The sequence below is a fragment of the Bufo gargarizans genome, chromosome 3, assembly GCF_014858855.1.
Source record: "Bufo gargarizans isolate SCDJY-AF-19 chromosome 3, ASM1485885v1, whole genome shotgun sequence".
NCBI lineage: Eukaryota > Metazoa > Chordata > Amphibia > Anura > Bufonidae > Bufo > Bufo gargarizans.
In genome coordinates this window covers 606931387-606947600 of record NC_058082.1, presented here as the reverse complement: position 1 = coordinate 606947600, position 16214 = coordinate 606931387, and the positions used below count along the sequence as shown (strand labels likewise).

The following is a 16214-nucleotide window of genomic DNA, read 5'->3' as shown; positions in this document are numbered from 1 at the left end:
CATGAAGCAGATAGCATTGCATATCCAGCAGGTTCAGGTACCAGACAGAGAGCAGCAGGATACTACCTGGTGGTGCTACATGGTGCGACTAGACTGGTGAGCCTCAGACTGAGCTACTGGCCAAGGTGTGACCACAGGGGACTTATAGTCGTGCTTGAGACTGTCTGCTACATATATGACTATGTGGATGCTCTATACGTCCTGTCCTGGACACCCCACCTGGTGAAGGAACACCAGGAGACTTTATCCTCCTGAAGGTACATGACTGTTGACTTCTTTGCAAGGCAAGTGCAACTTCATTGGAACTGTCTGCATGGATCCTCAGACCCTAGACAAAAAGCACACGATCCTGGATTTTACAACTGAATGAAAGGAGCTGTCTATAGCTTATATCCTATCAGGACATACAAAGGTTGAAGAGTAGAGGCATCTGGAAAGATTGTTTGGAGTACATTTCCGTTTTGCACATGGCCACTTTGGCTTTTTAACTATCTTAATTTCTATTGGTGGGCAGGGCTCAGTGCCACACCCCCACGGATCCTGCCATTACTACTGCTGGATTGGTAAGCGGTGGTAAGGCAAAAGGAAGAGGAGCTGGAGCCCTCTTCAGAGGGACCCAGCTAGACATGGAGTCCTGTAATGGGAGGACTCTGGTTTTGAGGGCTCTTCTCCTCCTTATTCTGCTCCTTAAATGCTTTGTCAGCTCCAACCACTTCTCTGACAACCAGGGTAAGTGACAGTTTCTAATTTTCTCCATGCCAACTCTTTGCTTTTCAGATAGCTATACCATGTGAAATCTATACATCTTGGTGAGAGTCATTTCAATTGCAAATCAGTTTAATAAAACATTATGGAATCTATAATTTACTGTGTGAGCCGAAATAGAGGAAGGGTGTCACAATTAGGTCACATTTGCATACGTTTTCTTCTATTAGAATTCTAACATACACTTCTCAGAAAAATACAGATAAGACCTAGGAATATAGATTGATATTAGGTAGATGATAGATAGATAGATAAGAAGTTGCAGATAAAACTTTGGCCTTAACTTTTTGAGAATGGTCTATGAAAGTTCTTGCTGGCTTCTTAAAAAAATGGCTACAATGAAGTATGCTGTTCTTCTCTCTATCCTTGGCTGTAGAGTAACTGGGGCTGGACCTTCACTTAGAATGGCCTCTGCAGGAACCTGTGACTGAAATTCACTTTGTGATGTGAATGGATCCTTCCAATATAAAAATGATCCTTTGGATGTTTTGTGTTTCTGAGGTCTTGTGAGAAACTTATAACAAACTGCTATGATCATACTGTTAATCATACTGTTTCATCATGTTACTTATGTATGTGGAGCCTAATACAACGGTGTCCCAAAGCTAAATACAATCAAACAAAATACAGAAGCAAAAATAAACAGATCGTGCTGTAGCATAACATTGCATTATCCTTCAGCACTAAGATTGCTCAGTACACCCAGGTACTGCGGTGTAATACTTTAGTATTTATGCTGCACAGTACTCATAAGCACCTAAATATTGCCCTGCTCTTTCATGTGAATATTTACTTTGCGTGTGAGGTTAGTACGCTATAAGATAAGGTATAAGTGTGTCCATGGGTGTGAAATACTTTAGATACAGCGCATCCTAGTTTGAGAACATATGGACATATTTACTACTGATACATGTTGCCACTTATTGTTTTACATCAGATGTATAGGAGAATGTGCTGTTTCTGTTCACTCACAAAGACTAGTTAGGCTACCTGCACACCTGGTGGATTTTGTGTGGCTTTTCCACGTGGATTTTCATGCAGAATAAACGGTGAGTAATACAGTACCAGCAAAGTGTATGAGATTTAAAAAAATGTATGTATGCCCCATGTATGTTTTCCATGCGGAAATTGACCTGCTCTGCCCTAGGTCAATATATAAAAAATATGTTACATAAACAGAAAATCATAAAAAAAAAAAAAAAAAAAACATAAAACCTTCACCAGAACCACACAAAATAAATATTGCGGATTTATGTGTGGATTTCCTACGCACTTTCTGTGTACAAATCTGCAACGTGTACAGGTAGCCTTATAGTATCCATACGCTTTCTTCCTGTGTAATAATAGTGTACACAAGCAGTGTAGCACCAGTATATTCAGTGGCATTGTAAAGAGAATGCCCAGTATCAGTTCCTGCCTCACAGAGGCTCACAATCTAATCACAAGCTACCTTACAGTACTGAAGTGTATCTGGAACCCTATAGCAGTTAGTATACTATTGTAGCTCTATATCCAGTAGGAAATTACAGCAGTGGATAGATAATTGCAGATTGATATCATACCGTATATGGCCAAATCTTAATTCTATATGTTTAAAAGGGAACAAAGTGAATAAATTGCTTCAAATAAATGAACGTTACAAGTTCGCCCCCATACAGAATCCGTGTGCGCAAATTATTCTCTATTGTATAGACTGCAGTACAGCTGACCTCAGCGGCGTTCTATGGGCCGCTAACATTGGCAGTGTACTGCTATTTTTATTTTATTTTTTATTTTGTTACCCCATCTTACCCCTCCTGTATAGTAGAAGAGATTGATTGTGTGACAATTCATCTACAAACCTCAGTGAAAGGCGCTCTACAGGTGCGCACGCTGTGACAGTCGTTGTGAATCAATTTGACAAAACATTATAAGCAATGAAAATGCTCATTGCTGTAGAATTACACTTTATGCGTACATGAGTGAACCAATATAGATCTTGATGAAGTCAGTGGTTTTCATGTACTAAAAAGGCACAATAAACAAAGTATATTTGTATTTCCCCTTTAAGTTAGATCTTTCTTTATGCATTGTATATGTAGGTAAGAATGTTCATCAAATAGTTGTTTGACAAGTAATAAAGTTATATCCAAAAAAGTGCAAAAGTACACAAACAGCCAGAATCGACCAGTCTTCTTTAGAATATGGAATTATAGTTGTTGCGTTGTCAATTGTCCCTCAAAATACCCCCTACTCAATAAATTATGTCTAAGTAACATCACGACTATAAACATACATTGAGGAACAGCAAAACTTGAGGACAGGACTGTTCCCCCCCTACATATATCCCTTGTAGCCCAAGTACTACAGGTTGATAAACTAAGGACTTGATATAGTTAAGTGATAACATATACGTATAGTGCAGAGTCTTTGAGATGGCCAACCAAAATGACAGTAAAAAATGGGTCCTCTACAGAGGTGGTCTTATCCAAGAAGAAGTCAATTAGAATTTAATCTACTTTAGATCAAACTAGACTGGAAATATCAATATATCTAGATGTTCTATTTAATTAAAAATGTTACATAAATTTAAAGCAAATCATCGCAGACTTCTGGTGTGTTTGTTGTGCTTTTACATGGGACTGACTGCTGGTGAGTAGAGTTGAGCGAACACCTGGATGTTCGGGTTCGAGAAGTTCGGCCGAACATCCCGGAAATGTTCGGGTTCGGGATCCGAACCCGATCCGAACTTCGTCCCGAACCCGAACCCCATTGAAGTCAATGGGGACCCGAACTTTTCGGCACTAAAAAGGCTGTAAAACAGCCCAGGAAAGAGCTAGAGGGCTGCAAAAGGCAGCAACATGTAGGTAAATCCCCTGCAAACAAATGTGGATAGGGAAATTAATTAAAATAAAAATTAAATAAATAAAAATTAACCAAAATCAATTGGAGAGAGGTTCCATAGCAGAGAATCTGGCTTCCCGTCACCCACCACTGGAACAGTCCATTCTCAGATATTTAGGCCCCGGCACCCAGGCAGAGGAGAGAGGTCCCGTAACAGAGAATCTGTCTTCATGTCAGCAGAGAATTAGTCTGCATGTCATAGCAGAGAATGAGGCTTCACGTCAGCCACCACTGCAACAGTCCATTGGCATATATTTAGGCCCAGCACCCAGGCAGAGGAGGGAGGTCCCGTAACAGAGAATCTGTCTTCATGTCAGCAGAGAATTAGTCTGCATGTCATAGCAGAGAATGAGGCTTCACGTCAGCCACCACTGCAACAGTCCATTGGCATATATTTAGGCCCAGCACACACACAGGCAGAGGAGAGAGGTCCCGTAACAGAGAATCTGGCTTCATGTCAGCAGAGAATCAGTCTGCATGTCATAGCAGAGAATGAGGCTTCACGTCAGCCACCACTGCAACAGTCCATTGGCATATATTTAGGCCCAGCACACACACAGGCAGAGGAGAGAGGTCCCGTAACAGAGAATCTGGCTTCATGTCAGCAGAGAATCAGTCTGCATGTCATAGCAGAGAATGAGGCTTCACGTCAGCCACCACTGCAACAGTCCATTGGCATATATTTAGGCCCAGCACCCAGGCAGAGGAGGGAGGTCCCGTAACAGAGAATCTGTCTTCATGTCAGCAGAGAATTAGTCTGCATGTCATAGCAGAGAATGAGGCTTCACGTCAGCCACCACTGCAACAGTCCATTGGCATATATTTAGGCCCAGCACACACACAGGCAGAGGAGAGAGGTCCCGTAACAGAGAATCTGGCTTCATGTCAGCAGAGAATCAGTCTGCATGTCATAGCAGAGAATGAGGCTTCACGTCAGCCACCACTGCAACAGTCCATTGGCATATATTTAGGCCCAGCACACACACAGGCAGAGGAGAGAGGTCCCGTAACAGAGAATCTGGCTTCATGTCAGCAGAGAATCAGTCTGCATGTCATAGCAGAGAATGAGGCTTCACGTCAGCCACCACTGCAACAGTCCATTGGCATATATTTAGGCCCAGCACCCAGGCAGAGGAGGGAGGTCCCGTAACAGAGAATCTGTCTTCATGTCAGCAGAGAATTAGTCTGCATGTCATAGCAGAGAATGAGGCTTCACGTCAGCCACCACTGCAACAGTCCATTGGCATATATTTAGGCCCAGCACACACACAGGCAGAGGAGAGAGGTCCCGTAACAGAGAATCTGGCTTCATGTCAGCAGAGAATCAGTCTGCATGTCATAGCAGAGAATGAGGCTTCACGTCACCCACCACTGCAACAGTCCATTGGCATATATTTAGGCCTAGCACACAGGCAGAGCAGAGAGGTCCCGTAACAGACAATCTGGCTTCATGTCAGCAGAGAATCAGTCTGCATGTCATAGCAGAGAATGAGGCTTCACGTCACCCACCACTGCAACAGTCCATTGGCATATATTTAGGCCTAGCACACAGGCAGAGCAGAGAGGTCCCGTAACAGACAATCTGGCTTCATGACAGCAGAGAATTAGTCTGCATGTCATAGCAGAGAATGAGGCTTCACGTCAGCCACCACTGCAACAGTCCATTGGCATATATTTAGGCCCAGCACCCAGGCAGAGGAGAGAGGTCCCGTAACAGACAATCTGGCTTCATGTCAGCAGAGAATTAGTCTGCATGTCATAGCAGAGAATCAGGCTTCACGTCAGCCACCACTGCAACAGTCCATTGTCATAAATTTAGGCCCAGCACCCAGGCAGAGGAGAGAGGTCCCGTAACAGACAATCTGGCTTCATGTCAGCAGAGAATTAGTCTGCATGTCATAGCAGAGAATGAGGCTTCACGTCAGCCACCACTGCAACAGTCCATTGGCATATATTTAGGCCTAGCACACAGGCAGAGCAGAGAGGTCCCGTAACAGACAATCTGGCTTCATGACAGCAGAGAATCAGTCTGCATGTCATAGCAGAGAATCAGGCTTCACGTCAGCCACCACTGCAACAGTCCATTGTCATAAATTTAGGCCCAGCACCCAGGCAGAGGAGAGAGGTCCCGTAACAGAGAATCTGGCTTCATGTCAGCAGAGAATCAGTCTTCATATCATAGCAGAGAATCAGGCTTCACGTCACCCACCACTGTAAGAGTCAATTTTCATAAATTTAGGCCCAGAACCCAGGCAGAGGAGAAAGGTCCCGTAACAGACAATCTGGCTTCATGTCAGCAGAGAATCAGTCTTCATATCATAGCCTAGAATCAGGCTTCACGTCACCCACCACTGTAAGAGTCAATTTTCATAAATTTAGGCCCAGAACCCAGGCAGAGGAGAAAGGTCCCGTAACAGACAATCTGGCTTCATGTCAGCAGAGAATCAGTCTTCATATCATAGCAGAGAATCAGGCTTCACGTCACCCACCACTGCAACAGTCAATTGTCATAAATTTAGGCCCAGCACCCAGGCAGAGGAGAGAGCTCCCGTAACAGAGGATCTGGCTTCATGTCAGCAGAGAATCAGTCTGCATGTCATAGCAGAGAATGAGGCTTCACGTCACCCACCACTGCAACAGTCCATTGGCATATATTTAGGCCTAGCACACAGGCAGAGCAGAGAGGTCCCGTAACAGACAATCTGGCTTCATGTCAGCAGAGAATCAGTCTGCATGTCATAGCAGAGAATGAGGCTTCACGTCACCCACCACTGCAACAGTCCATTGGCATATATTTAGGCCTAGCACACAGGCAGAGCAGAGAGGTCCCGTAACAGACAATCTGGCTTCATGACAGCAGAGAATCAGTCTGCATGTCATAGCAGAGAATGAGGCTTCACGTCACCCACCACTGCAACAGTCCATTGGCATATATTTAGGCCTAGCACACAGGCAGAGCAGAGAGGTCCCGTAACAGACAATCTGGCTTCATGTCAGCAGAGAATCAGTCTGCATGTCATAGCAGAGAATGAGGCTTCACGTCACCCACCACTGCAACAGTCCATTGGCATATATTTAGGCCTAGCACACAGGCAGAGCAGAGAGGTCCCGTAACAGACAATCTGGCTTCATGACAGCAGAGAATCAGTCTGCATGTCATAGCAGAGAATGAGGCTTCACGTCACCCACCACTGCAACAGTCCATTGGCATATATTTAGGCCTAGCACACAGGCAGAGCAGAGAGGTCCCGTAACAGACAATCTGGCTTCATGTCAGCAGAGAATCAGTCTGCATGTCATAGCAGAGAATGAGGCTTCACGTCACCCACCACTGCAACAGTCCATTGGCATATATTTAGGCCTAGCACACAGGCAGAGCAGAGAGGTCCCGTAACAGACGATCTGGCTTCATGTCAGCAGAGAATCAGTCTGCATGTCATAGCAGAGAATCAGGCTTCACGTCAGCCACCACTGCAACAGTCCATGGTCATAAATTTAGGCCCAGCACCCAGGCAGAGGAGAGAGGTCCCGTAACAGACAATCTGGCTTCATGTCAGCAGAGAATTAGTCTGCATGTCATAGCAGAGAATCAGGCTTCATGTCAGCCACCACTGCAACAGTCCATTGGCATATATTTAGGCCTAGCACACAGGCAGAGGAGAGGTTCATTCAACTTTGGGTAGCATCGCAATATAATGGTAAAATGAAAATAAAAATAGGATTGAATGAGGAAGTGCCCTGGAGTCCAATAATATATGGTTATGGGGAGGTAGTTAATGTCTAATCTGGACAAGGGACGGACAGGTCCTGTGGGATCCATGCCTGGTTCATTTTTATGAACGTCAGCTTGTCCACATTGGCTGTAGACAGGCGGCTGCGTTTGTCTGTAATGACGCCCCCTGCCGTGCTGAATACACGTTCAGACAAAACGCTGGCTGCCGGGCAGGCCAGCACCTCCAAGGCATAAAGGCTAGCTCTGGCCACGTGGACAATTTAGAGACCCAGAAGTTGAATGGGGCCGAACCATCAGTCAGTACGTGGAGGGGTGTGCACACGTACTGTTCCACCATGTTAGTGAAATGTTGCCTCCTGCTAACACGTTGCGTATCAGGTGGTGGTGCAGTTAGCTGTGGCGTGTTGACAAAAGTTTTCCACATCTCTGCCATGCTAACCCTGCCCTCAGAGGAGCTGGCCGTGACACAGCTGCCTTGGCGACCTCTTGCTCCTCCTCTGCCTTGGCCTTGGGCTTCCACTTGTTCCCCTGTGACATTTGGGAATGCTCTCAGTAGCGCGTCTACCAACGTGCGCTTGTACTCGCGCATCTTCCTATCACGCTCCAGTGCAGGAAGTAAGGTGGGCACATTGTCTTTGTAGCGTGGATCCAGCAGGGTGGCAACCCAGTAGTCCGCACAGGTTAAAATGTGGGCAACTCTGCTGTCGTTGCGCAGGCACTGCAGCATGTAGTCGCTCATGTGTGCCAGGCTGCCCAGGGGTAAGGACAAGCTGTCCTCTGTGGGAGGCGTATCGTCATCGTCCTGCCTTTCCCCCCAGCCACGCACCAGTGATGGACCCGAGCTGCGTTGGGTGCCACCCCGCTGTGACCATGCTTCATCCTCATCCTCCTCCACCTCCTCCTCATCCTCGTCCTCCTCGTCCTCCAGTAGTGGGCCCTGGCTGGCCACATTTGTACCTGGCCTCTGCTGTTGCAAAAAACCTCCCTCTGAGTCACTTCGAAGAGACTGGCCTGAAAGTGCTAAAAATGACCCCTCTTCCTCATCCTCCTCCTCCTCCTCCTGGGCCACCTCCTGTTCCATCATCGCCCTAAGTGTTTTCTCAAGGAGACATAGAAGTGGTATTGTAACGCTGATAACGGTGTCATCGCCACTGGCCATGTTGGTGGAGTACTCGAAACAGCGCAACAGGGCACACAGGTCTCGCATGGAGGCCCAGTCATTGGTGGTGAAGTGGTGCTGTTCTGTAGTGCGACTGACCCGTGCGTGCTGCAGCTGAAACTCCACTATGGCCTGCTGCTGCTCGCACAGTCTGTCCAGCATGTGCAAGGTGGAGTTCCACCTGGTGGGCACGTCGCATATGAGGCGGTGAGCGGGAAGGCCGAAGTTACGCTGTAGCGCAGACAGGCGAGCAGCGGCAGGATGTGAACGCCGGAAGCGCGAACAGACGGCCCGCACTTTATGCAGCAGCTCTGACATGTCGGGGTAGTTGTGAATGAACTTCTGCACCACCAAATTCAGCACATGCGCCAAGCAAGGGATGTGCGTCAAATTGGCTAGTCCCAGAGCTGCAACGAGATTTCGCCCATTATCACACACCACCAGGCCGGGCTTGAGGCTCACCGGCAGCAACCACTCGTCGGTCTGTTGTTCAATACCCCGCCACAACTCCTGTGCGGTGTGGGGCCTGTCCCCCAAACATATGAGTTTCAGAATGGCCTGCTGACGTTTACCCCGGGCTGTGCTGAAGTTGGTGGTGAAGGTGTGTGGCTGACTGGATGAGCAGGTGGAAGAAGAGGAGGAGGAAGCCGAGAAGGAGGAGGTGGCAACAGGAGGCAAAGAATGTTGCCCTGCGATCCTTGGCGGCGGCAGGACGTGCGCCAAACAGCTCTCCGCCTGGGGCCCAGCTGCCACTACATTTACCCAGTGTGCAGTTAGGGAGATATAGCGTCCCTGGCCGTGCTTACTGGTCCACGTATCTGTGGTTAGGTGGACCTTGCTACAGATGGCGTTGCGCAGTGCACACTTGATTTTATCGGATACTTGGTTGTGCAGGGAAGGCACGGCTCTCTTGGAGAAGTAGTGCCGGCTGGGAACAACATACTGTGGGACAGCAAGCGACATGAGCTGTTTGAAGCTGTCTGTGTCCACCAGCCTAAATGACAGCATTTCATAGGCCAGTAGTTTAGAAATGCTGGCATTCAGGGCCAGGGATCGAGGGTGGCTAGGTGGGAATTTACGCTTTCTATCAAATGTTTGTGAGATGGAGAGCTGAACGCTGGCGTGTGACATGGTTGAGACGCTTGGTGACGGAGGTGGTGGTGGTGGTGTTGGTGGTACATCCCCTGTTTGCTGGGCGGCAGGTGCCAACGTTCCTCCAGAGGCGGAGGAAGAGGCCGAGGCGGCAGCAGCAGAATAGGCCGAGGCGGCAGCAGCAGAAGAGGTAGCAGGGGGAGCCTGAGTGACTTCCTTGGTTTTAAGGTGTTTACTCCACTGCAGTTCATGCTTTGCATGCAGGTGCCTGGTCATGCAGGTTGTGCTCAGGTTCAGAACGTTAATGCCTCGCTTCAGGCTCTGATGGCACAGCGTGCAAACCACTCGGGTCTTGTCGTCAGCACATTGTTTGAAGAAGTGCCATGCCAGGGAACTCCTTGAAGCTGCCTTTGGGGTGCTCGGTCCCAGATGGCGGCGGTCAGTAGCAGGCGGAGTCTCTTGGCGGCGGGTGTTCTGCTTTTGCCCACTGCTCCCTCTTTTGCTACGCTGTTGGCTCGGTCTCACCACTGCCTCTTCCTCCGAACTGTGAAAGTCAGTGGCACGACCTTCATTCCATGTGGGGTCTAGGACCTCATCGTCCCCTGCATCGTCTTCCACCCAGTCTTGATCCCTGACCTCCTGTTCAGTCTGCACACTGCAGAAAGACGCAGCAGTTGGCACCTGTGTTTCGTCATCATCAGAGACATGCTGAGGTGGTATTCCCATGTCCTCATCATCAGGAAACATAAGTGGTTGTGCGTCAGTGCATTCTATGTCTTTCACCGCTGGGGAAGGGCTAGGTGGATGCCCTTGGGAAACCCTGCCAGCGGAGTCTTCAAACAGCATAAGAGACTGCTGCATAACTTGAGGCTGAGACAGTTTCCCTGGTATGCATGGGGGTGATGTGACAGACTGATGGGGTTGGTTTTCAGGCGCCATCTGTGCGCTTTCTGCAGAAGACTGGGTGGGAGATAATGTGAACGTGCTGGATCCACTGTCGGCCACCCAATTGACTAATGCCTGTACCTGCTCAGGCCTTACCATCCTTAGAACGGCATTGGGCCCCACCATATATCGCTGTAAATTCTGGCGGCTACTGGGACCTGAGGTAGTTGGTACACTAGGACGTGTGGATGTGGCAGAACGGCCACGTCCTCTCCCAGCACCAGAGGGTCCACTAACACCACCACGACCATGTCCACGTCCGCGTCCCTTACTAGATGTTTTTCTCATTGTTATGGTTCACCACAACAACAAATATATTATTTGGCCCAATGTATTGTATTCAAATTCAGCGGGATATAAATTTGAGGCCTAGTATTTAGGCGCTGGGTGACCGGTATGGATTTAGTGACAGAATTAGACTTGGAAATGCACAGAAGCGTGTGTGTGAAGTTATTCTGAATGACCCTATGTGCACCTTCAATATTATATACCCTTTTAGGGATAGATTTCAAATAGCTCTGATATAGCAGAAACCACTAAATTATGAAATTGCTAAATTGGGAATTGTACTTCAACCCAGAACAAAAAATGTGCTTTGACGGACACTAAATATCTTGCCCAGCAACAACAGTACAGCGGTGGGTAACGAGAGATTTAGAGGGATTTAAATTTGAGGCCTAGTATTTAGGCGCTGGGTGACAGGTATGGGTTTAGTGACAGAATTAGACTTGAAAATACACAGTAGCGGGTGTGTGTGAAGTTATTCTGAATGACCCAATGTGCACCTTCAATATTATATACCCTTTTTGGGATAGATTTCAAATAGCTCTGATATAGCAGGAACCACTAAATTATGAAATTGCTAAATTGGGAATTGTACTTCAACCCAGAACAAAAATGTGCTTTGACGGACACTAAATATCTTGCCCAGCAACAACAGTACAGCGGTGGGTAACGAGAGATTTAGAGGGATTTAAATTTGAGGCCTAGTATTTAGGCGCTGGGTCACCGGTATGGATTTAGTGACAGAATTAGACTTGGAAATGCACAGAAGCGTGTGTGTGAAGTTATTCTGAATGACCCTATGTGCACCTTCAATATTATATACCCTTTTAGGGATAGATTTCAAATAGCTCTGATATAGCAGAAACCACTAAATTATGAAATTGCTAAATTGGGAATTGTACTTCAACCCAGAACAAAAAATGTGCTTTGACGGACACTAAATATCTTGCCCAGCAACAACAGTACAGCGGTGGGTAACGAGAGATTTAGAGGGATTTAAATTTGAGGCCTAGTATTTAGGCGCTGGGTCACCGGTATGGATTTAGTGACAGAATTAGACTTGGAAATGCACAGAAGCGTGTGTGTGAAGTTATTCTGAATGACCCTATGTGCACCTTCAATATTATATACCCTTTTAGGGATAGATTTCAAATAGCTCTGATATAGCAGAAACCACTAAATTATGAAATTGCTAAATTGGGAATTGTACTTCAACCCAGAACAAAAATGTGCTTTGACGGACACTAAATATCTTGCCCAGCAACAACAGTACAGTGGTGGGTAACGAGAGATTTAGAGGGATTTAAATTTGAGGCCTAGTATTTAGGCGCTGGGTCACCGGTATGGATTTAGTGACAGAATTAGACTTGGAAATGCACAGAAGCGTGTGTGTGAAGTTATTCTGAATGACCCTATGTGCACCTTCAATATTATATACCCTTTTAGGGATAGATTTCAAATAGCTCTGATATAGCAGAAACCACTAAATTATGAAATTGCTAAATTGGGAATTGTACTTCAACCCAGAACAAAAAATGTGCTTTGACGGACACTAAATATCTTGCCCAGCAACAACAGTACAGTGGTGGGTAACGAGAGATTTAGAGGGATTTAAATTTGAGGCCTAGTATTTAGGCGCTGGGTCACCGGTATGGATTTAGTGACAGAATTAGACTTGGAAATGCACAGAAGCGTGTGTGTGAAGTTATTCTGAATGACCCTATGTGCACCTTCAATATTATATACCCTTTTAGGGATAGATTTCAAATAGCTCTGATATAGCAGAAACCACTAAATTATGAAATTGCTAAATTGGGAATTGTACTTCAACCCAGAACAAAAAATGTGCTTTGACGGACACTAAATATCTTGCCCAGCAACAACAGTACACCGGTGGGTAACGAGAGATTTAGAGGGAATTAAATTTGAGGCCTAGTATTTAGGCGCTGGGTCACCGGTATGGATTTAGTGACAGAATTAGACTTGGAAATACACAGTAGCGGGTGTGTGTGAAGTTATTCTGAATGACCCTATGTGCACCTTCAATATTATATACCCTTTTAGGGATAGATTTCAAATAGCTCTGATATAGCAGAAACCACTAAATTATGAAATTGCTAAATTGGGAATTGTACTTCAACCCAGAACAAAAAATGTGCTTTGACGGACACTAAATATCTTGCCCAGCAACAACAGTACAGCGGTGGGTAACGAGAGATTTAGAGGGAATTAAATTTGAGGCCTAGTATTTAGGCGCTGGGTCACCGGTATGGATTTAGTGACAGAATTAGACTTGGAAATGCACAGAAGCGTGTGTGTGAAGTTATTCTGAATGACCCTATGTGCACCTTCAATATTATATACCCTTTTAGGGATAGATTTCAAATAGCTCTGATATAGCAGAAACCACTAAATTATGAAATTGCGAAATTGGGAATTGTACTTCAACCCAGAACAAAAAATGTGCTTTGACGGACACTAAATATCTTGCCCAGCAACAACAGTACAGCGGTGGGTAACGAGAGATTTAGAGGGATTTAAATTTGAGGCCTAGTATTTAGGCGCTGGGTCACCGGTATGGATTTAGTGACAGAATTAGACTTGGAAATGCACAGAAGCGTGTGTGTGAAGTTATTCTGAATGACCCTATGTGCACCTTCAATATTATATACCCTTTTAGGGATAGATTTCAAATAGCTCTGATATAGCAGAAACCACTAAATTATGAAATTGCTAAATTGGGAATTGTACTTCAACCCAGAACAAAAAATGTGCTTTGACGGACACTAAATATCTTGCCCAGCAACAACAGTACAGTGGTGGGTAACGAGAGATTTAGAGGGATTTAAATTTGAGGCCTAGTATTTAGGCGCTGGGTCACCGGTATGGATTTAGTGACAGAATTAGACTTGGAAATGCACAGAAGCGTGTGTGTGAAGTTATTCTGAATGACCCTATGTGCACCTTCAATATTATATACCCTTTTAGGGATAGATTTCAAATAGCTCTGATATAGCAGAAACCACTAAATTATGAAATTGCTAAATTGGGAATTGTACTTCAACCCAGAACAAAAAATGTGCTTTGACGGACACTAAATATCTTGCCCAGCAACAACAGTACACCGGTGGGTAACGAGAGATTTAGAGGGAATTAAATTTGAGGCCTAGTATTTAGGCGCTGGGTCACCGGTATGGATTTAGTGACAGAATTAGACTTGGAAATACACAGTAGCGGGTGTGTGTGAAGTTATTCTGAATGACCCTATGTGCACCTTCAATATTATATACCCTTTTAGGGATAGATTTCAAATAGCTCTGATATAGCAGAAACCACTAAATTATGAAATTGCTAAATTGGGAATTGTACTTCAACCCAGAACAAAAAATGTGCTTTGACGGACACTAAATATCTTGCCCAGCAACAACAGTACAGCGGTGGGTAACGAGAGATTTAGAGGGAATTAAATTTGAGGCCTAGTATTTAGGCGCTGGGTCACCGGTATGGATTTAGTGACAGAATTAGACTTGGAAATGCACAGAAGCGTGTGTGTGAAGTTATTCTGAATGACCCTATGTGCACCTTCAATATTATATACCCTTTTTGGGATAGATTTCAAATAGCTCTGATATAGCAGGAACCACTAAATTATGAAATTGCTAAATTGGGAATTGTACTTCAACCCAGAACAAAAAATGTGCTTTGACGGGCACTAAATAACTTTCCCAGCTACAACAGGACAACGGTAACGAGAGATTTAGAGGGATTTAAATTTGAGGCCTAGTATTTAGGCGCTGGGTGACAGGTATGGGTTTAGTGACAGAATTAGACTTGGAAATACACAGTAGCGGGTGTGTGTGAAGTTATTCTGAATGACCCTATGTGCACCTTCAATATTATATACCCTTTTTGGGATAGATTTCAAATAGCTCTGATATAGCAGAAACCACTAAATTATGAAATTGCTAAATTGGGAATTGTACTTCAACCCAGAACAAAAAATGTGCTTTGACGGACACTAAATATCTTGCCCAGCAACAACAGTACAGCGGTGGGTAACGAGAGATTTAGAGGGAATTAAATTTGAGGCCTAGTATTTAGGCGCTGGGTCACCGGTATGGATTTAGTGACAGAATTAGACTTGGAAATACACAGTAGCGGGTGTGTGTGAAGTTACTCTGAATGACCCTATGTGCACCTTCAATATTATATACCCTTTTTGGGATAGATTTCAAAGAGCTCTGATATAGCAGGAACCACTAAATTATGAAATTGCTAAATTGAGAATTGTATTTCAACCCAGAACAAGAAATGTGCTTGAACGGACACTAAATAACTCGCCCAGCTACAGCACTAGGGACAGATTTAGCTGGATATAAATTTGAGGCCTAGTATTTAGGCGCTGGGTGACCGGTATGGATTTAGTGACAGAATTAGACTGGGATATGGCCAAAAAATGAACAGACTATTGCTGGTTAAATGCACTTGGTGTGACAGCTTCACCCTGATGTAGGCTTTAGCCAAAAAACAACCACACCATTGAGGGTTAAATGCACTTGGTGACAGGCGCAGCTTGCCCCTGATTTTGTATATGGCCAAAAAATGAACAGACTATTGCTGGTTAAATGCACTTGGTGTGACAGCTTCACCCTGATGTAGGCTTTAGCCAAAAAACAACCACACCATTGAGGGTTAAATGCACTTGGTGACAGGCGCAGCTTGCCCCTGATTTTGTATATGGCCAAAAAATGAACAGACTATTGCTGGTTAAATGCACTTGGTGTGACAGCTTCACCCTGATGTAGGCTTTAGCCAAAAAACAACCACACCATTGAGGGTTAAATGCACTTGGTGACAGGCGCAGCTTGCCCCTGATTTTGTATATGGCCAAAAAATGAACAGACTATTGCTGGTTAAATGCACTTGGTGTGACAGCTTCACCCTGATGTAGGCTTTAGCCAAAAAACAACCACACCATTGAGGGTTAAATGCACTTGGTCGCAGCTTGTGCTGGCGCACCACAAGACACAAAATGGCCGCCGATCACCCCAGAAAAATGAGACTGACAAACGGTCTGTGCAGCCTAAAAACAGTGAGCAATTGAGGATCAGCAGCTCAATGATCCACAGCTGCAGATCGATCAGTTAATCAAGTCCTTTGGAGGAGTTAATCTGCCTAATCTCGCCCTACTGTCGCAGCCGCAACCTCTCCCTACGCTAATCAGAGCAGAGTGACGGGCGGCGCTATGTGACTCCAGCTTAAATAGAGGCTGGGTCACATGGTGCTCTGGCCAATCACAGCCATGCCAATAGTAGGCATGGCTGTGATGGCCTCTTGGGGCAAGTAGTATGA

General features: G+C 45.5%; 1 protein-coding gene across 1 annotated transcript in view; it reads left to right on the top strand.

Annotated features, from left to right (window-relative positions):
* Nucleotides 1-626: 626 nt before the first annotated feature.
* Nucleotides 627-16214, top strand: part of LOC122931874 (ephrin type-A receptor 6-like) — a 275273-nt gene continuing 259685 nt past the window's right edge. Inside the window, exon 1 of the mRNA XM_044285926.1 lies at nt 627-729. Within this exon, the coding sequence (XP_044141861.1) occupies nt 627-729 (103 nt within the window). The remainder of the gene's footprint in view (nt 730-16214) is intronic.